Genomic DNA, 18,521 nt, shown 5'->3' on the forward strand with positions numbered 1-18,521 from the left:
TTTTAGAATTTTTATTCAATATTTTTATTTGTAACTTTCAATTGGGAAGTTTTTCCTGTGGATTGGGAAAATAATATACTATCTTCATTTGGGAATATGACCCAATAACGGCTATAAAATAAGCGAAACAAATATCTGAAACTTCTCTTGTCTAAAGGTACAGTAAACTTCACTTATAGCGAACACGGTTATAGCGAACTTCCGGTTATAAGGAACAATTTATTTTGGCCCGAATTTACACTTTTTTACACAAAAATTACACTTTTATAACGAACTCCAAATATCGTCCATTCGTAAATATATCCCGCATTTTCAGCTTTCGTTTTCATTGGCACGGAATTAAACTCGCAGAATGTACCGTTTATTGTTGTATGTAATTCAATATATGAAAATGAATTTGTATAGAAGTATGTAATAGTTTTCTATTTAGGATATTTTTAGCTTGAGTTCTTGTCACAAAGATAAAACGGTAATTCCCTTTATTCTATAATTTCTTTTCTTTAATAGTTTGCTCGAGTAAAATAATTATCGGTTTTCAACATAATCACGCATGCTTGCAAACATAATCCGTAGAAAACTACACAGTATGCTTGATTGAAATGAAAAGAAATATATATGTTATTAGTTAAAGTCACCCTCAAAATATAATAGAAGATATTCAATATAAAAGGAAGAAAAATGGAAAATCTTGTTTATTCTTATTCATTGAAAGAAAACGAAAAGCACAGTGCAGTGAGTTAAGAAACGAAATATGATGTTTTATGAAAAATTGAGAAAGGGAGTAAAACTAAAACTGAAATAGCAAAGAATTTTCAAATTCCAAAATGTACGCTCTCGGGTATTGTGTCTAAAAAAGAAATAAATGATTAATTATTCTTAATCAAATGCTCTTAAAAATGTTTAACAATCAGTTCGTTATATGTAAATCTGTTCGCTATAAAAACTCCTGATACAAGGAACTAATTCGCTATATGCTTACAAGGAACTCCGGATATAAGGAACAGATTTTGAATGTCCCAATGAGTTCGTTATAAGCGGAGTTTACTGTACAAGGCTAAGAGCTTTGATATTTGGTATATATTATGGGCGCCGTCATGACATTTTGTACCTTCGGACAAGTTTTTCAAACACCGGTTAAAAGTCCGCGAAATTGTTCGCAGTTTATGTCGGCTTTTCAAGTACCTTGTTGCCGCTAGATCATGAATTTCCGTGTTTTGTAGGCGGAATTTAGACACCATGTCTGAGAAGAATGATTTTCAGGTATTTTTGTATCTTTATATGACTTAAAAAACAAAAAATACAAAGATTTAAAGTGCAAAACTAGATTTTTTTACTCTTTTGAGATGTTGCGTCTGCTGTCAAATTTGACAGATGATTTGAGCGCTTCAGTTAAAAAATGAGGTTATTTATGGTGAAATTATGTTTTTATTTGTCAACTTGCATCCTGAATGTAATATATAACACCAAGTATTTAGCAGTTTAAGTTTAAAATGTGAATTTTATCGAATAATCCCGATTTTCAGTGGTTTTACTTCTTAGCAACAGTATATACAAAGGAATTGCCTCCCTTCGTAACATAGTTACAGACCAAGAGTAATCGTTCATGTTATCGATCGATTTACTGTACTATAGGAATATAACTATATTAGGTAAGTATCGTCTCTGTAGCGCAGTCGGGAGAGTGAAGGACTGACAAATGAGAGGTCCGAAGTTCGTACCCTTCAACCACCCTTTTTTTTTTTTTTTTAAAATTTTTTTTATAGTATGCATTCATTAAATAAATTGAAATTGTACCTGTAACAGTGCTTCATAGATATTTTGTAAGAATGGAAAATATTTGTTAATATTACCTCATTTACTATCGTACCTGAGTTATTTTAACTGGATAACTGGGACAACATTTATCATTTTATATTTTATTCTAGATTATATCGATTATAACTATCATCGATCATACAATTTTATCAATAGATTATTATATTTTTTTTTACTTTATTTAAACGCAGGAATTAGATGAGTTATATGAGGAATTTGGCATTGTTAATGAGACAGTCGAGAAGGGGCCAAATGCACATGTAACAGAGGACGAATTAAATGGAGAGTGGGGAGACGATGATGATGACCAACATGCAGAGACAATCATAGGACGTGTCCACGAGTTTGTCTACAGTGCTGCAGAGGGCATGCCGGAAGGATCAGATGGGGAGAGGGGCGAGGGCGTTTTTGAATCAGAGTCGGACGATAATGATGTCACAAGTGTACAATGTAAGTGTAAGACCAATTGTTTGTCGCAGTTTGATGCTGAACACATTCAAGGGCATATATTGTCTCTCAGGGAAATGGAGAAAGACCAAAAGGAGATGTTTGTTATGGGAAGTCTGTTGAAAATAGGTGCACAGGAAACCAGGAAAGGTAAACGTAAACGAGTTAGATATAGATATACATTTGATGGCAAAACTGTTTGTAAATCTGTGTTCTGCCACATTAATGATATTGGGCAGAGAACTGTTAAATCTTTACTAAAACATTTAAATTCAAATGGACCGGTGCCGCGAATACATGGGAATACCGGGAGAAAGCCAAGCCATGCAGTTAAGTACGAGGACGTGCGTTTCTGCGTTGATTTCCTGTTATTATATGCAGAAATCAACGGGTTAACAATGCCAGCAGCACCACGCGGAGCAGACGAGGCTGCACCTGTACTGTTACCATGTAATACTACGAAAGTGGATTTACATTCAAAATACCAACAAGCATGTGTAGAAGCCGGCGTAAGATGTCTTGGTATAACTACATTTAAATGTGTTTGGAAGCAATGCCTTCCACACATTAAGATAATGACGGCAAAAGATGACGTTTGTCATAAGTGCGAGATAATAAGGAAACGGGTGGCTGATGCTATAAATGAGATGGACAAACTTGAGGCAGCAAACGATTTACGAGAACATATACAGGTAATATTCATTTTATTACGCGTTAATAAAATTTAAAATCCGTTCGACAGCGGAATTGAATCAAACATCCTGATTTGACTTTAACACCTATTACGCTTAATTAATCAAAACAAGTCTGCAATTTTCATGTCAGTTTGTTGTTATTAATGCTTTCAAGGATCACCTTTTACAATATGTTTATTAGTAACACTGATTTTTCCGTGCAAAGTTCTTGCGGTAATTATTTGCCTCCATAATGGAACCATACTTTTGAAATTATTGACATATCGATTGAATTATAGTTTGATACATGTGATACCAAATTTGCTATCAACAATTTAACATTTATTAAGAAAATATTTGTGTTTACTAGCATCACATGTTTATAGATATTTTATTGAAAGGTTAATAATTATAGAGTTGGAGTGATTTGTTTATATTTTTTGTTTATTTACACAAACTATGTAGGATGCACAGAGAGAGCGACAGGTTTATAGACAGACAATAGAGGAGGCTCGTGAGGAAATGAGGCACACATCAGTCACAGTCAATCGACCTGCCCAGCCATGCACTAGTGATTTATCAAAAGTGCACTATACATTCGACTATTCTCAAAATGTGACAATACCACATCATAGTCAACAAATGGGTCCTTTGTATTTTGTTACTGGCAGGAAAATACAAATTTTTGGCGTCCGTGTTGATTCTGTGTCACAACAATATAATTATCTTATAGACGAGGATGAATCAATTGGTATGTTAAGAATAAATAAATAAATAAATAAGTAAATAAATTTTGCTTTTTTCTATAATACAGATATTTTGCTTTCCATTATTGTAAAATATTAATTTCATATAAACATAATTATAATAAATAAAATGTCATTTTAAATGTGTGCTGTCGAAATATGAAATATACTTAGAATTGATGTAAATTAACAGGTGCTGATGGTACAGGGACACACGGGCCAAACTCAGTTATAAGTATGCTACATCACTGCCTCGAAAACCAGGGATTTGGAGAGAAAGCTTGCATCATGCACGCTGACAACTGTGGTTGTGAGTATTTTTCCGTAAATGTCTTTTTAATTAGATAATAGTAAAGCACTGAACATTCCGTTTTATATTCAAAATGCTACATTTTACAAAGCATAGTTTTTAATTTTTAAGTTTTAGTTTAAATGTTGAAATAAAAATATATTAATTTTTTATTACAGCGCAGAATAAAAATCGATTTATGTTAGCGTATCTGGCGTGGCGAATTCATATGGGGCTCCATGATGAGATAACACTCCTGATGGGAATTCCTGGTCACACAAAGTAATTTATGTTTTTAATTCATATTATATTTTATACTCGTATAATGCGAACTTATGTATTTTAGTTTATGACAGTCCTCTACAATAATTCTGGTCTGCACAAAACGATCATTTGCTATTTTTTATGTGTTTAAACATGTATGTGCTTGCACACCAGCGGGCATATTTTATGCATGCCATAGAGACAATCTGGCCATAAGATTAAAACTAAAACACTGTCGAACAAATCGATTATTCCAGAACAAATCTACTTCCAATCATTATGTTCCTATAGAAATAAAAATAAATCAACATAAACTATAAATAAGCAATTTTTATATGAGCCGCGTCACGACAAAACCAACCTAGTGCGTTTGCGACCAGCATGGAATCAGACCAGCCTGTGCATCCGCGCAGTCTGATCAGGATACATGCTGTTCGCTATCAGTTTCTCTACTTGTAATAGACTTGGTAAGCGAACAGTTAGAACCTTATCAGACTGCACGGATGCGCTGGCTGGTCTAGATCCATGCTGGTCGCAAACCCATTATGTTGGTTTTGTCATGATACGGCTCATATAGTTTTTTATTCGATTCCAGGTGTCTTGTGGATGGAGGGTTTGGACATATCAAGAAGCTGTATAGACGCACGGACTGCGACAGTATTTCGCAGGTGGCATCTGTCGTGAGAAAGTCTGCTTCAAGCAATTTCCCCGTGCTCTTCCGCAAGGAGGATGGATGTCAGAATTGGACTTGGTATTCTATTACAAATTTTTGAATTTCTAAAATTTACACCCCATTTAAATAAGTTTGTACAATAAAACAACTAAACAAATTAATAGAGAGCTCAATTCGGCGCTCGGCATATATGCTGTCATATTACTTGTACGTGTATTAATAATTGCTTGTCATTGTAAATTATCAAGTAGTTTATGATTGACATAATATTAACTAGTCAACATATGTTACAGGTATGACTGGAAGACATTTTTGCCGCGCTTCTTTTTACCATTAAGGGGTATACAGCGGTATCACTATTTCCGTGTTACGAAGGATGCTGTATACGTGAAAGAGCGCTCAACTGACGTAGAGCAGCAGGTCACAATCCTAAAGAGAAATGCTACAGTACCAGAAGATATTCTCCCTGCAGTTTTGCTACCGGGTGGACTTTCCCGCGCAAGGCAGCAATACCTGTACAAAAATGTACGACCTTTTGTACGTCAGGCGTATCGTGATGTGACGTGCCCACCGTTACGGGAAGAATGACAATTTAGATTTACATGTACAAATGTATACATGCATTATCTTTGTCTGTATGTTTAGTCCTTAGATTTGTTATCAATAAACTAGATATTTATTTGATATAAGAATGATCTATATATTTCAAGTTATAAAATTTTGTTAATCGTAAATTAACCAATATACTGGGTACATAAGTGCTGATCCGTTTATGTGATTTCTTCCGTTATCGTTTTATTTTTATGATTTTGAAGTTTGTAACTTCATAGGACTGTAAAATAAATTCATTTGGAGTTACTGTCTTTATTGGTTCTTACACAATCCATTCTTAACACAAGGCAATTCGGCAATAAACCACGACGTTCTTTAAAACGTTCAACGTTTAAACAAACGTCGTCGTCGACGTCGGAGCAACACATTGGTCTATGTACATAAAAAGATATATCTTTGTCATTTTTCAAGTTATTTTCGTCAAATAAAAAGTAAAATCATCTGTAATAATTGGTTTCTATGAAAATTATGAAACCAAAAAATCGAAGAAAATTGCCCGAAGGGTCATTTTGTCATGACGGCGCCCTTATCATCTTTAGGTACTCTACCAAAGTTTTTCACATTTTGCCTCTTGTGTCAAAATTAGCCCCGCCCTGGAGGTCATAGGTTTTGCTTATATGTTTAAAGTAAAAACTTAAATAATGATCTGTTTTAATTGACAAAGGCTAGAGGTTAGATATTTTGCATGAAACATTGTGTAGTTAACCTCTACCAAATTGTTTAAATTATAGCCCTGGGGTCAAAATGGTGCAAAAGAACCATAACTTTGTTAGCCTTATTTTTTAATTACCTCTCTTTTAGAAAAATCTTGTCCAGGACATAGCTGTAAAACTATAAAAGATATCAACATGAAACTTTGTAGGTAGATATATCTCAATGGGTTGATGTGCAGTGCACAAGAAATATAACTCTGCCTTGCCTAATTTTGGAGTTATTGCCTTTTGTTTATTTTTACTTTTTGAACTTTGTCTGGGACATTACTCTAAAATTATAAGAGATATTAACATGAAACTTTGTTGGTAGATAGATCTCAGTCAGTAAAAGTGCAGTACAAAAAACCATAACTCTGTTTAGCCAAATTTTTGAATTATCTCCCCTTTTCAAAAAATCTTGTTTGGGAAATAACTCTTAAAATACAAGAGATATCAACATGAAACTTTGTAGGTAGATAGATCTCAATTGGTAGATGTGCAGTGAACTTGAACTTGAACTCTGCCTTGCCAAATTTTGCAGTAATTGCCCTTTGTTTATTTTTTACATTTTGAACTTTATCTTGGACATAACTCGGAAACCATAAGAGGTCTCAACAAGAAACTTTGTAGGTTGATAGATCGCTGTGATTAGAAGTGCAGTGCAAATAAAAGTAACTCTGCCTTGCTTGAGTTTAGAATTATTGCGCTTTGATCTTTTTCAAGGGACATAACTCTGAAACTACAAGACTTTCCTGTGTTCAAAACCTATTCAGGGAGCTTCACCCGGCTCAATCCGGGCTCTTGTTCACTATAAGTTCTTTATTTCTTAAGGTATTTATTTCAAACTTCAAACATTAGTTTCTGGTCATCAACCACATCATATGTCACAAGGTTTTAACTCTAGCACAAAAATTATTAGAATTGACTCCCTTGAACTTTCATGAAAAAATGTTGAAAAAAAAACTTCTTTATTTCTTAATGTATCTTCTTCAAACTTCATATATATGTTTCTTATTATCACTCAAATCATTTGTGAGAAGGTTCATTACTCTAGCAAGACTATTTCCAGAATAATGTCCCCCTTGAACTTAGATTTGTTTCGAGAAATTCATGAATTCCAAAACCTGGCTAAACGCTGCTTTCAGGTACTTTCTGTACATAGCTCTGGGGAATTCACCTACTGGAGTGTAATAGCAAACTCGATGTTTTTTGGCCTCTTTTTCAATTAAATTGAAATAAAACAGTTATTTCTTTATAAGAAAATAATTAAATATCATTGTATGAATAATTCCATACAAAAAATATAGTAAATACACAAGTTTACGCAGAAAATAACCTAATTTATTACAGAAGATGTTACTACATCTTTTTTAATTTTATTGATTTTCATTATAAACAATTTATTTTTTGAAAAATTTGCAATAGATATTAAAGGAATATTGATAATTTTCAAATACATCAATTTTTTCACCTTAAAAGGTAAAATAATGATAGAAAAATAGAAATATCATGTAACTGTGTTATGTACATCATTTGGTGTAATTCCTCAGAGCTCTTCTGTAACATACCGGAAATTGGTGTTAAGCTTAGGTTTTCGAAAAGGTCAATTGGTAGATTTTACTCCAGCTTCTTCATTACTTATAGGATTTACTTCAAACTCTTACATCATAATAAGATGACAAGGTTAATGAATCTAGCATCCTTATTGATATTAGAGTGTCCTTCAGTCTGTCTGGTCATAAAAACTGTTTCCATGTGATCACTTTTAAAGAACTTTTCCAAAAAAATTTCTTAAAAAAGAGAAAAATTGAAACATTAGTGAATGGCCAATGGTCCTTCAGAATGTTGCTAGGGTTCTTACTGGTAGGGGACTTACGGATTGCTTGCAATACTATGATAATTGCTTGTTTTTTAATATGATAATTTTATGATTTTTAGGGTAATATAGATTCTTTGAACCATATGTGCCAAACATGCATTGAAATTTGAGTCAGTAACAAAATCCAGTTTTTAGCCTAAATGCAGCTTTAAATCCAGATTTGGCCTATTTCATTTGTCACATGTATGCATTATGATTGTCATACGGTCAATGAAATATAAGGTAATCATCCAATCAAAAACATAATATTTCAGATCTATTCTAATGTTTATTCATTAATGTTACCAATGTCTTGTTAGTCTGATACAATTTAAGGCCTAATATGATGACAACCCGGAGTATAAGGACTTACATGCATGTATGTAGTTATGTCTCCCCCACCTCGGGGGGAGACATATTGTTTTTGCCCTGTCTGTCCGTCAGTCCGTCCGTCCGTCAGTCCGTCAGTCCGTCCGTCCATTCTTCGTTTCCGGACGATAACTAGAGTTCCTTTTGACCTACAGCCCTCAAACTTCATAGGATGATTGGTCTTATAGAGCTGATGATCCCTATTGTTTTTGGGGTCAGTAGGTCAAAGGTCAAGGTCACACTGACCGTTGGTCAATTTCTCGTTTCCGGATGATAACTAGAGTTCCTTTAGACCTACAGACCTCAAACTTCATAGGATGATTGGTCTTATTGAGCAGATGATCCCTTTTGTTTTTGGGGTCAGTAGTTCAAAGGTCAAGGTCACAGTGACCGTTGGTCAATTTCTCGTTTCCGGATGATAACTAGAGTTCCTTTTGACCTACAGCCCTCAAACTTCATAGGATGATTGGTCTTATAGAGCAGATGATCCCTATTGTTTTTGGGGTCAGTAGGTCAAAGGTCAAGGTCACAGTGACCGTTGGTCAATTTCTCATTTCCGGATGATAACTAGAGTTCCTTTTGACCTACAACCCTCAAACTGGGGGGAGACATATTGTTTTTGCCCTGTCCGTCCGTCCGTCCGTCAGTCCGTCCGTCCATTCTTCGTTTCCGGACGATAACTAGAGTTCCTTTTGACCTACAGCTCTCAAACTTCATAGGATGAATGGTCTTATTGAGCAGATGATCCCTATTGTTTTTGGGGTCAGTAGTTCAAAGGTCAAGGTCACAGTGACCGTTGGTCAATTTCTCGTTTCCGGATGATAACTAGAGTTCCTTTTTGACCTACAGCCCTCAAACTTCATAGGATGATTGGTCTTATAGAGCTGATGATCCCTATTGTTTTTGGGGTCAGTAGGTCAAAGGTCAAGGTCACACTGACCGTTGGTCAATTTCTCGTTTCCGGATGATAACTAGAGTTCCTTTAGACCTACAGACCTCAAACTTCATAGGATGATTGGTCTTATTGAGCAGATGATCCCTTTTGTTTTTGGGGTCAGTAGTTCAAAGGTCAAGGTCACAGTGACCGTTGGTCAATTTCTCGTTTCCGGATGATAACTAGAGTTCCTTTTGACCTACAGCCCTCAAACTTCATAGGATGATTGGTCTTATAGAGCAGATGATCCCTATTGTTTCATTTGTGAAACTATATATGATATGACCATCAAGTGCAATTTCGTTTGACGCCCGCCTGCCATACGCTGATTGAATAACCAGGATTTTCAAAATTGAATACCTGGTTAAAAACAAACAGTTTAGGAAGCATCTTCTCATACAACCTTAACAATAGAAACCATCCATAGACAGCCTTCATTGAAGTGACTACCGGGTATTTACATTATCTTATCTCCATTTCCATTCCTGTTTCCATTCACAGTTATTCTCAGCAGTGGGGGAGACATGCGCTTTTTTACAAAAGCATCCTCTAGTTTATATTATGACTTAAAAGAGAGCATTAACACTTCTTAAAAAGTGGTATGTTTAATAAATCAGAGGAAGCGGTTATTGTTTTAACATACATATTCATGTTAGAGTAACTTAATATTTTTATGTTGGAGATAAACATGTTAGTAGTGTTTATTTTTTGTTAAATTAACTCACTTTAAAAGTTGAACACTATACAAGGGTCGAGTTCATAGTTGTCTTTGGAGGTAAAAAGTGATTTGTTGGTGGCTCTTGTTCAAACATATAATGATGAACTACAAATGGATCACCATCAAAGATTTTATGCTCCCGAAAAATTTCAGGGCAGCATATAGTCTCCGGGTTGTCCGTCCGTCTGTTAGTACGTACGTGTGTATGACGTACGTGTGTACGTACGTACATCCCGAAGTTGTGTCCGGCCCATAACTTTGTTATTTGAAGTTGGATTTTACAACTATTTCACAAAAATGATAACCATATGGAGACAACGTGTCACGCACAACATTTGGGTTGTTACCTTGAACAAAAATCGTGTCCGGCCCATAACTTGGTTATTTGAAGTTGGATTTTACAACTATTTCACAGAAATGATCACCATACTAAGACAATGTGTCCCAAGCAACATTTGGGTCGCTACCTTGAAGGTCACAGCATGACCTTGAAGCAAAATTGTGTCTGGCCCATAACTTCGTTATTTAAAGTCGGATTTTACAACTATTTCACAGAAATGATTACTATATTGAGACGATGTGTCGCGCTTAAAATTTGGGTCGCTACCTTGAAGGTCAAGGTCACAGCATGACCTTGAATAAAAATTGTATCTGGCCCATAACTTGGTTATTTGAAGTTGGATATTACAACAATTTCACAGAAATGATCACTTTATTGAAATGATGTGTCACGCTCAAATTTAGATCGCTACCTTGAAGGTCAAGGTCACATCATGACCTTGCAGCAAAATCGTGTCCGGCCTAAAACTTCCTTATTTGAAGTTGGATTTTACAACTTTTTCACAGGAATGATGACCATATTGAGACGACGTGGTGCGCGCAACATTTGGGTTGCTACATTGAAGGTCACAGCATGACCTTGAAGCAAAATTATGTCTGGCCCATAACTTTGTTATTTGAAGTTGGATTTTACAACTATTTCACAATAATGATCACCATATTGAGATGACGTGTCTTGAGCAAATTTGGGTCGCTACCTTGAAGGTCAAGGTCACAGCATGACTTTGAAGTAAAATTGTGTCCTGCCCATAACTTGGTTATTTGAAGTTGGATTTTACAACTATTTCACAGAAATGATCAACATATTGAGACAATGTTTCGCACACAAGTCGTTAGATATATCTTATTGAGTAGAAGTGCAGTGCAAAGAACAGTAACTCTGCATTGCCTAAGTTTGGAATTATCACACTTTGAACTTTGTCTGGGACATAACTCTGAAACTACAAAAGATATACTTTTCTGTGTCCAAATCCTAGTCCGGGAGCATCACCGGGTTCAACTGGCTCTTGTTTATATAGTTCATACAATATATGTACAAAAATTCAAATCATGCTACGAAATATAAAGCTAAACATCATTATCATGAACTATCAACAATTTACATAGGGATATATGTACGTCACTTCCGGTTTGAGATCACACCTGCATAAACGGTTAGCAATTCTTACATATGTGTGATACCAGACTTTGAAGGGTAATACTAAGGCAATTACCAATGATTTAATGCTCAAATTATGAAAAGTAACTTACTTAAGTTTGTCCTACATGATCAGATATTAAAATTAGTACAAAAATATGATGACCACTCTCCTTTAAAACAGTAGGAGTGACAGGAAAAAAACCTTGGTTTCCCACTACTTGCATTTTATATCAAAGAATCATTTTATAAAACAATTAAGAAACAATTTTTGTTCTTTGTATAGGTATAGCTACCGGTAGAGGAAGGACTACACAGTCTGCCATTAATGCAGTGAGTATTGTTTTCATTTTTGTGTGGCCTGCTACATTACTGAGTAGCAGTAATATATAGGGATCACTTCTCAGATGTCTGTCTGTCCCAGGGATCACGCTAGACCTAAAATTTAGGGAGAAGTGACTTCTCCCTCCAGTGAAAATAGGGAGAAGTTTTTAGGGACAAGGAGAAGTGCATACAAACTGCATTTTTTTTAAGTGTTGATGTTCCATTTCTAAGATTTTAGATTGATTAACATTATGTGGAGTACAAAACAGTTTATTAAGTAACTCATAACAATATACAGCAAAATTACAAATGTGGCAGTTTTTTTTCCTTCTATACCATCTTTATCATAGGTTTTGTGTAGCTTGTTTTGATTTTAATGCTGCAGCCATGTGATGTTGTGCTGAAATTTAAAAAAAATATTTTAATTACACGTATAGGCCCCTAGGCCCTATACATGTATTTCATTATTTTCCCCAGAAATATTCATAGGGAGTGCTGAGTCAAAGTTCATATAAACTTAATAAGGTTTATGTGGATGCTTTTTTTTATTTTATTTATTTATTTATTTTTTAAAGAAAATCTAACGTGTAGCTAGTTGATAATTTTTTTTTCTTCGACGGACTTTTTCTGCACAATGCATTAAATCTATCGGTAAAAAAGTTCTTTTAAAGAATAATAATCAAGGGATAAATCATCACCAACATTTATTTTCAAAATTGCTGAGACAATTGTAAACATCGATACATGTGACCGACACGCTTCGGTATGCCTAAAATACGAAAGTGAGATATTTGACGAAAGTTAGCGAAAGTGACTTTTAAAATTTGAATTGTACCGTTTTAATAGAATTTTACAGTAAAATTGTTATTTGCAGACATATGTTATAAGCAACTTATAATATTTCTTATCAAAATAATCACTATGATGATTTAATCGCCATTTGTTTGCATAATTTCTATACACAAGTTCTGAGATCTTCCTTTCGCTCACTTTGAAAAATACGAAAGTGACTTGTAAAATATTAAATATAGAGTATAAATTGAGATTTATACTAAAATTGCAGTTTGTAGACGTATATTATCAGAAATATATAATATTTATTTTCAAAGTAATCATTATGATGATTTAATCGCCATTTGTTTGCATAATTTCTATTCACAAGTTCTGAGATCTTCCTTTCGTTCACATTGAAAAATACGAAAGTGACTTGTGAAATATGAAATAAAGCGTTGAATTGGAAGTTATACTAATATTGCATTTTTCAGGCGTATATTATAAGAACTTATAAATATTAATTTCTTATCTTATACATTTTCAATTTAAACTCTATATTTAATAGTTTACAAGTCATTTTCGTATTTTTCTATGCAAGCGAAAGGAAGATAACTAAACTTGTATATAGAAATTAGGCTAATAAATGGCGATTAGATCATGATTATGGTTATTTATTATAATATATATAATTAGTTGCTAATAATATACGTCTACAAACAGCAATTTTACTGTAAAATTCTATTAAAACGGTACAATTCAAATTTTAAAAGTCACTTTCGCTTACTTTCGCTCACTTTCGTCAAAAATCTTACTTTCGTATTTTAGGCAAACCCGACACGCTTTTGTACAGAGAAAATGTGTGAATAAGATCACTAAACTTACCGACTAATTAATGCAATAAGTATGCCCCCAATTTATCCTAATTGACATGAATCTCCGCTAATCTGTTTATTTGTTGTTTATTGATAATAAGTCGGCATTTGACAATACCCGAAGATGTCAACCATTCAATTCCAACACTCGCTAAATTGTCTCGCTGCGTTTACCGACCAATGAAAATGCGTTTAACAAATCGCTTTGAAATAGGAGGAGCGTAGACGATTACCGAGGTGCTTGACACTTTAAAATTTATTGCAAATTAGGGCGACTTTGTTTTTGCTTTTCTGAGCGATCCGGGCGAAATGGAGAGAGACAAGGCGACTTTGTCGCCCAAGTGGCCTAGAAACGTGATCCCTGTGTCCATCCCTATATCTCTCCATCTGTCTAAAAAATTGTCCTAACTACTCCTCTAAAACAACTGGTGCATTTCTTATTTCATCCAAATCTTACAGAAATGATTGATTAAAATCATTGACTGCATTTTCCAGTTTTCCATTTTTATGCTCCCCGAAAAATTTCGGGGGAGCATATAGTCTGCGCCTTGTCAGTCTGTCCGTCTGTCTGTCTGTCCGTCCGTTGTCTTGTCTAGAGCATAACTTAAAAACCCTTGGAGATAATATATTTAAACTTCATACAGTGGTAGAGGGCATTGAGGGGGAGTGCAGTGTCAAAGAACCATAACTTTATTTTGCCCGGTTTTTGAATTATCTCCCTTTATAGAAAAATCTTGTCCGGGACATAACTCTAAAACTGTAAGAGATATCAACATAAAAATTTGTAGGTAGATATATATCAATGGGTAGATGTGCAGTGCACAAGAATCATAACTCTGCCATGCCTAATTCTGGAGTTATTGCCATTTGTTTATTTTTACTTTTTGAACTTTGTCTGGGAAATAACTCTAAAATTATAAGATATATCAACATAAAACTTTGTTGGCAAATTGATCTCATTGAGTAAAAGTGCAGTACAAATAAACCATAACTCTGTTTAGCCCAATTTTTTAATTATCTCCCCTTTTTAAAAAATCTTGTTTGGGAAATAACTCTAAAACTACAGGAGATATCAACATGAAACTTTGTAGGTAGATGGATCTCAATGGGTAGATGTGCAGTGCACAAGAACTTGAACTCTGCCTTGGCAAATTTTGCAGTAATTGCCCTTTGTTATACCCAGAAAAACGAAGTTTGGGGGGGTATATAGGAGTCACCCGCTGGTCGGTCTGTCCATCAAGGGGTCCGTTGCATTTTCCTTGTCCGGAGCATAACTTGAAAACTAATGGTTGGAAGTCAATATAACTTCATACAATAGTAAAGCACATTGACAGGAAGTGCAGTGCACAAGAACCATAACTCCATCTTGACTAATTACAGAGTTATTGCCCTTTGTTACTTTTCCTTGTCCGGAGCATAACTTGAAAACTACTGGTTGCAATTCAAAACAAGTTCATACAATTGTCAAGCACAATAAGGGGAAGTGCAGTGCACAAGAACCATAACTCTATCTAAAGTAATTACAGAGTTATTGCCCTTTGTTACTTTTCCATTGCTTTCTTTTGTCCGAACCATAACTTGAAGACTAATGGTTGGAGTTCAATATAACATCATACAATGGTCAAGCACTGTTAGAGGAAGTGCAGTGCACAAGAACCATAACTCCATCTTGACTAAATACAGAGTTACTGCCCTTTGTATCTTTTCCTTGTCCAGAGCATTACTTGAAAACTACAAGTTGGAATTCAAAACAACTTCATACAATTGTCAAGCACAATAAAGGGAAGTGCAGTGCACAAGAACCATAACTCTATCTAAAGTAATTACAGAGTTATTGCCCTTTGTTACTTTTACATTGCTTTTTTTCCGGAGTATAACTTGAAGACAAATGGTTGGAATTCAATATACTTTCATACAATGGTCAAGCACAGTCAGAGGAAGTGCAGTGCACAAGAACCATAACTCCATCTTGACTAATTACAGAGTTATTGCCCTTTGATACTTTTCCTTGTCTGGACCATTACTTGAAAACTACTGTTTGGAATTCAATTCAACTTCATACAGTTGTCAAGCACATTAAGAGGAAGTGCAGTGCATAAGAACCATAACACCATTTTGACAAATTACAAAGTTATTGCCCTTTGATACTTTTCCTTGTCCAGAGCATAACTTAAAACGTACTAGTTGGAATTAAAAAAAACTTCATACAATGATCAAGCACAATAAGAGGAAGTGCAGTGCACAAAAACTATAACTCTGTCCACAGTAATTATAGAGTTATTGCCCTTTGTCACTTTTCCATTGCTTTTTTCTTGTTCAGAGCATAACTTGAAAACTACTAGATGGAATTCAATACTATTTCATACAATGGTCAAGTATATTGAGAGGAAGCACAGTGTACAGAAATCATAACTCTTTCTGGACTCATTTAAAAGTTTTTGCCCTTTGTTACTTTTGATTGTCCAGTGCATAACTTGAAAATTAATGGTTGGAATTCAATGAAACTTTATACAATGGTCAAGGGCAGTGAGATGAAGTGCAATGCACAAGAACCATAACTCTAATTGGAATTATTACAGTTATTACCCTTTATTACTTTTTTGACCTGTGCATAACTTAAAAACTTGTAGTTGGAATTCAATACAACTTCATACAATGGTAAACTGCAATAAGAGGAAGTGCAGTGTACAATAACCATAACTCCATCTTCAGTATTTATATAGTTATTGCCCTTTGTTCCTTTTCCTTGTCTTTCTGGACTTATTAAAGAGTAATTCAATAAAACTGCAGCTAACTTGGAAAATAAGGAAGTAGCGACAATTTTCCGCGTATTTATTGAACAGCCCTCGTAGAGGTCAAAGATTTACATAGTCTGTTATAAGGTATATTTTGTGTCCAGTGCAAAACCTGGTATTTTAAAAATACTTTGCACAAATAGTATAAGATGATATGTCAGGCGCAAAACATGGGTCCCTACCTCTAAGGGCACACTTAAAGGTCAAAGATTGACATAGTCTGTTATAGGGTATATTTTGTGTCTGATCTAACTTCTACATAGTTAAAGGGATTTTGAAAATACTTGGCACAAATAGGAATTATGTCATGCACAACACCTGCACCCCTAACTCCAAGGTCAAGGTCACACTTAGAGGTCAAAGGTTAATATGATAGAATTTTAAATTCCATGTTTCTTTTTACTAGTACAGTGGAACCTGTCTAATCTGAACTTGTCCGGACCAGAAGTAAAGTTCCTATTAGAAAGGTTTCCGGATTAGAAAGGTTTCCGAATTAGAAGGTTTTTTACATGTTTTTTTTTTCATGTTATTTGCAAAATTGTTAAGGAAAGAAAACGGGAATGCATTTGAAATTGCAATTTAGATATTTTATTTTTGCAGTCTCTTATCGTTCATTTTAATACATGTGAATACAAAAATAAAGAAATAAAAATAAGTAAATAAGCAAAAATATGATGTCCTCAAGGGTTAGTTAACCTACGATGTTAAACAGGAGGCCGAGACATCATTAAATATTTATACCCCCGCACAACAAAGTTGTAAGGGGGGTATACTGGAATCAGCTTGTCCGTCCGTCCGGCTGTCCGTCCGAGCAAACATTTAATTATTATGAGCTTCATTCCGTAGTTAAATAAAGAACAAAAACTCATAAAATTCAAATTAAGAGCTATTTTTTTGTTTTTATGAGCTTATTTTGCTTATGGACGTTGGTCCAGGTGGTGTTTATGAGCTGATTTGCCTCATAAACATCAAAAGTTGGTATGTCCGGCCGTCCGTCCGTCGGTTTTTTCTTGTCCGTCCAATAACTGAAGATTCCTTTGACCCTTAGTCTTCATATTTGGCATGGAGGTTAGTCATGATTAGTAGATGACCCCTATTGATTTTGAGGTCACTAGGTCAAAGGTCAAGGTCACAGGGGCCTTGACTTCAAAAAGCTTGTCCGCCAAATAACTTAAGATTCCTTTGACCTACAGTCTTCATATTTGGCATGGATGTTAGTCATGATTAGTAGATGACCCCTATTGATTTTGAGGTCACCAGGTCAAAGGTCAAGGTCACAGGGGCCTTGACTTCAAAAAGCTTGTCCGCCCAATAACTTAAGATTCCTTTGACCTACAGTCGTCATATTTGGCATGGAGGTTAGTCATGATTAGTAGATGACCCCTATTGATTTTGAGGTCACCAGGTCAAAGGTCAAGGTCACAGGGGCCTTGACTTCAAAAAGCTTGTCCGCCCAATAACTTAAGATTCCTTTGACCCACAGTCTTCATATTTGGCATGGAGATTAATCATGATTAGTAGATGACCCCTATTGATTTTGAGGTCAAAGGTCAAGGTCACAGGGGCCTTGACTTCAAAAAGGTTGTCTGCCCAATAACTTAAGATTCCTTTGACCCACAGTCTTCATATTTGGCATGGAGGCTAGTCATGATAAGTAGATGACCCCTATTGATTTTGAGGTCACCAGGTCAAAGGTCAAGGTCACAGGGGCCTTGACTTCAAAAAGCTTGTCCGCCCTATAACTTAAGATTCCTTTGACCCACAGTCTTCATATTTGGCATGGAGACTAGTCATGATTAGTAGATGACCCCTATTGTTTTTGAGGTCACCAGGTCAAAGGTCAAGGTCACAGGGGCCTTGACTTCAAAAAGCTTGTCCGCCCAATAACTTAAGATTCCTTTGACCCACAGTCTTCATATTTGGAATGGAGGTTAGTCATGATTAGTAGATGACCCCTATTGATTTTGAGGTCACCAGGTCAAAGGTCAAGGTCACAGGGACTTTGACTTCAAAAAGTTTATCTGCCCAATAACTTTAGATTCCTTTGACCCACAGTCTTCATATTTGGCATGGATGCTGATCATGATTAGTAGATGACCCCTTTTGATTTTGAGGTCACTGGATCAAAGGTCAAGGTCATAGGGACTTTGACTTCAAAAAGTTTGTCCACCCATTAACTTAAGATTCC

At 35.1% G+C, this 18,521-nt stretch overlaps 2 protein-coding genes across 2 annotated transcripts in view; both read left to right on the forward strand.

The window, feature by feature from the left end:
- The window catches only part of LOC132740181 (small ribosomal subunit protein uS5m-like), an 84,426-nt gene that overhangs the window by 44,163 nt on the left and 21,742 nt on the right, over positions 1-18,521 (forward strand). The window contains exon 7 of the mRNA XM_060728038.1: positions 11,855-11,901. Coding sequence (XP_060584021.1) covers positions 11,855-11,901 — 47 coding nt within the window. The remainder of the gene's footprint in view (positions 1-11,854; positions 11,902-18,521) is intronic.
- Positions 1,754-6,049, forward strand: LOC132740180 (uncharacterized). The gene is made up of 6 exons (XM_060728037.1): positions 1,754-2,954; positions 3,402-3,687; positions 3,876-3,992; positions 4,151-4,253; positions 4,831-4,986; positions 5,202-6,049. Exons 1-6 carry the CDS (start codon positions 2,184-2,186, stop codon positions 5,494-5,496), a joined length of 1,728 nt encoding a protein of 575 aa, XP_060584020.1. The 5' UTR covers positions 1,754-2,183; the 3' UTR covers positions 5,497-6,049.

The sequence above is a fragment of the Ruditapes philippinarum genome, unplaced genomic scaffold (assembly GCF_026571515.1).
Source record: "Ruditapes philippinarum isolate M1 unplaced genomic scaffold, ASM2657151v2 ctg974_1_1_1_1, whole genome shotgun sequence".
Lineage (NCBI taxonomy): Eukaryota > Metazoa > Mollusca > Bivalvia > Venerida > Veneridae > Ruditapes > Ruditapes philippinarum.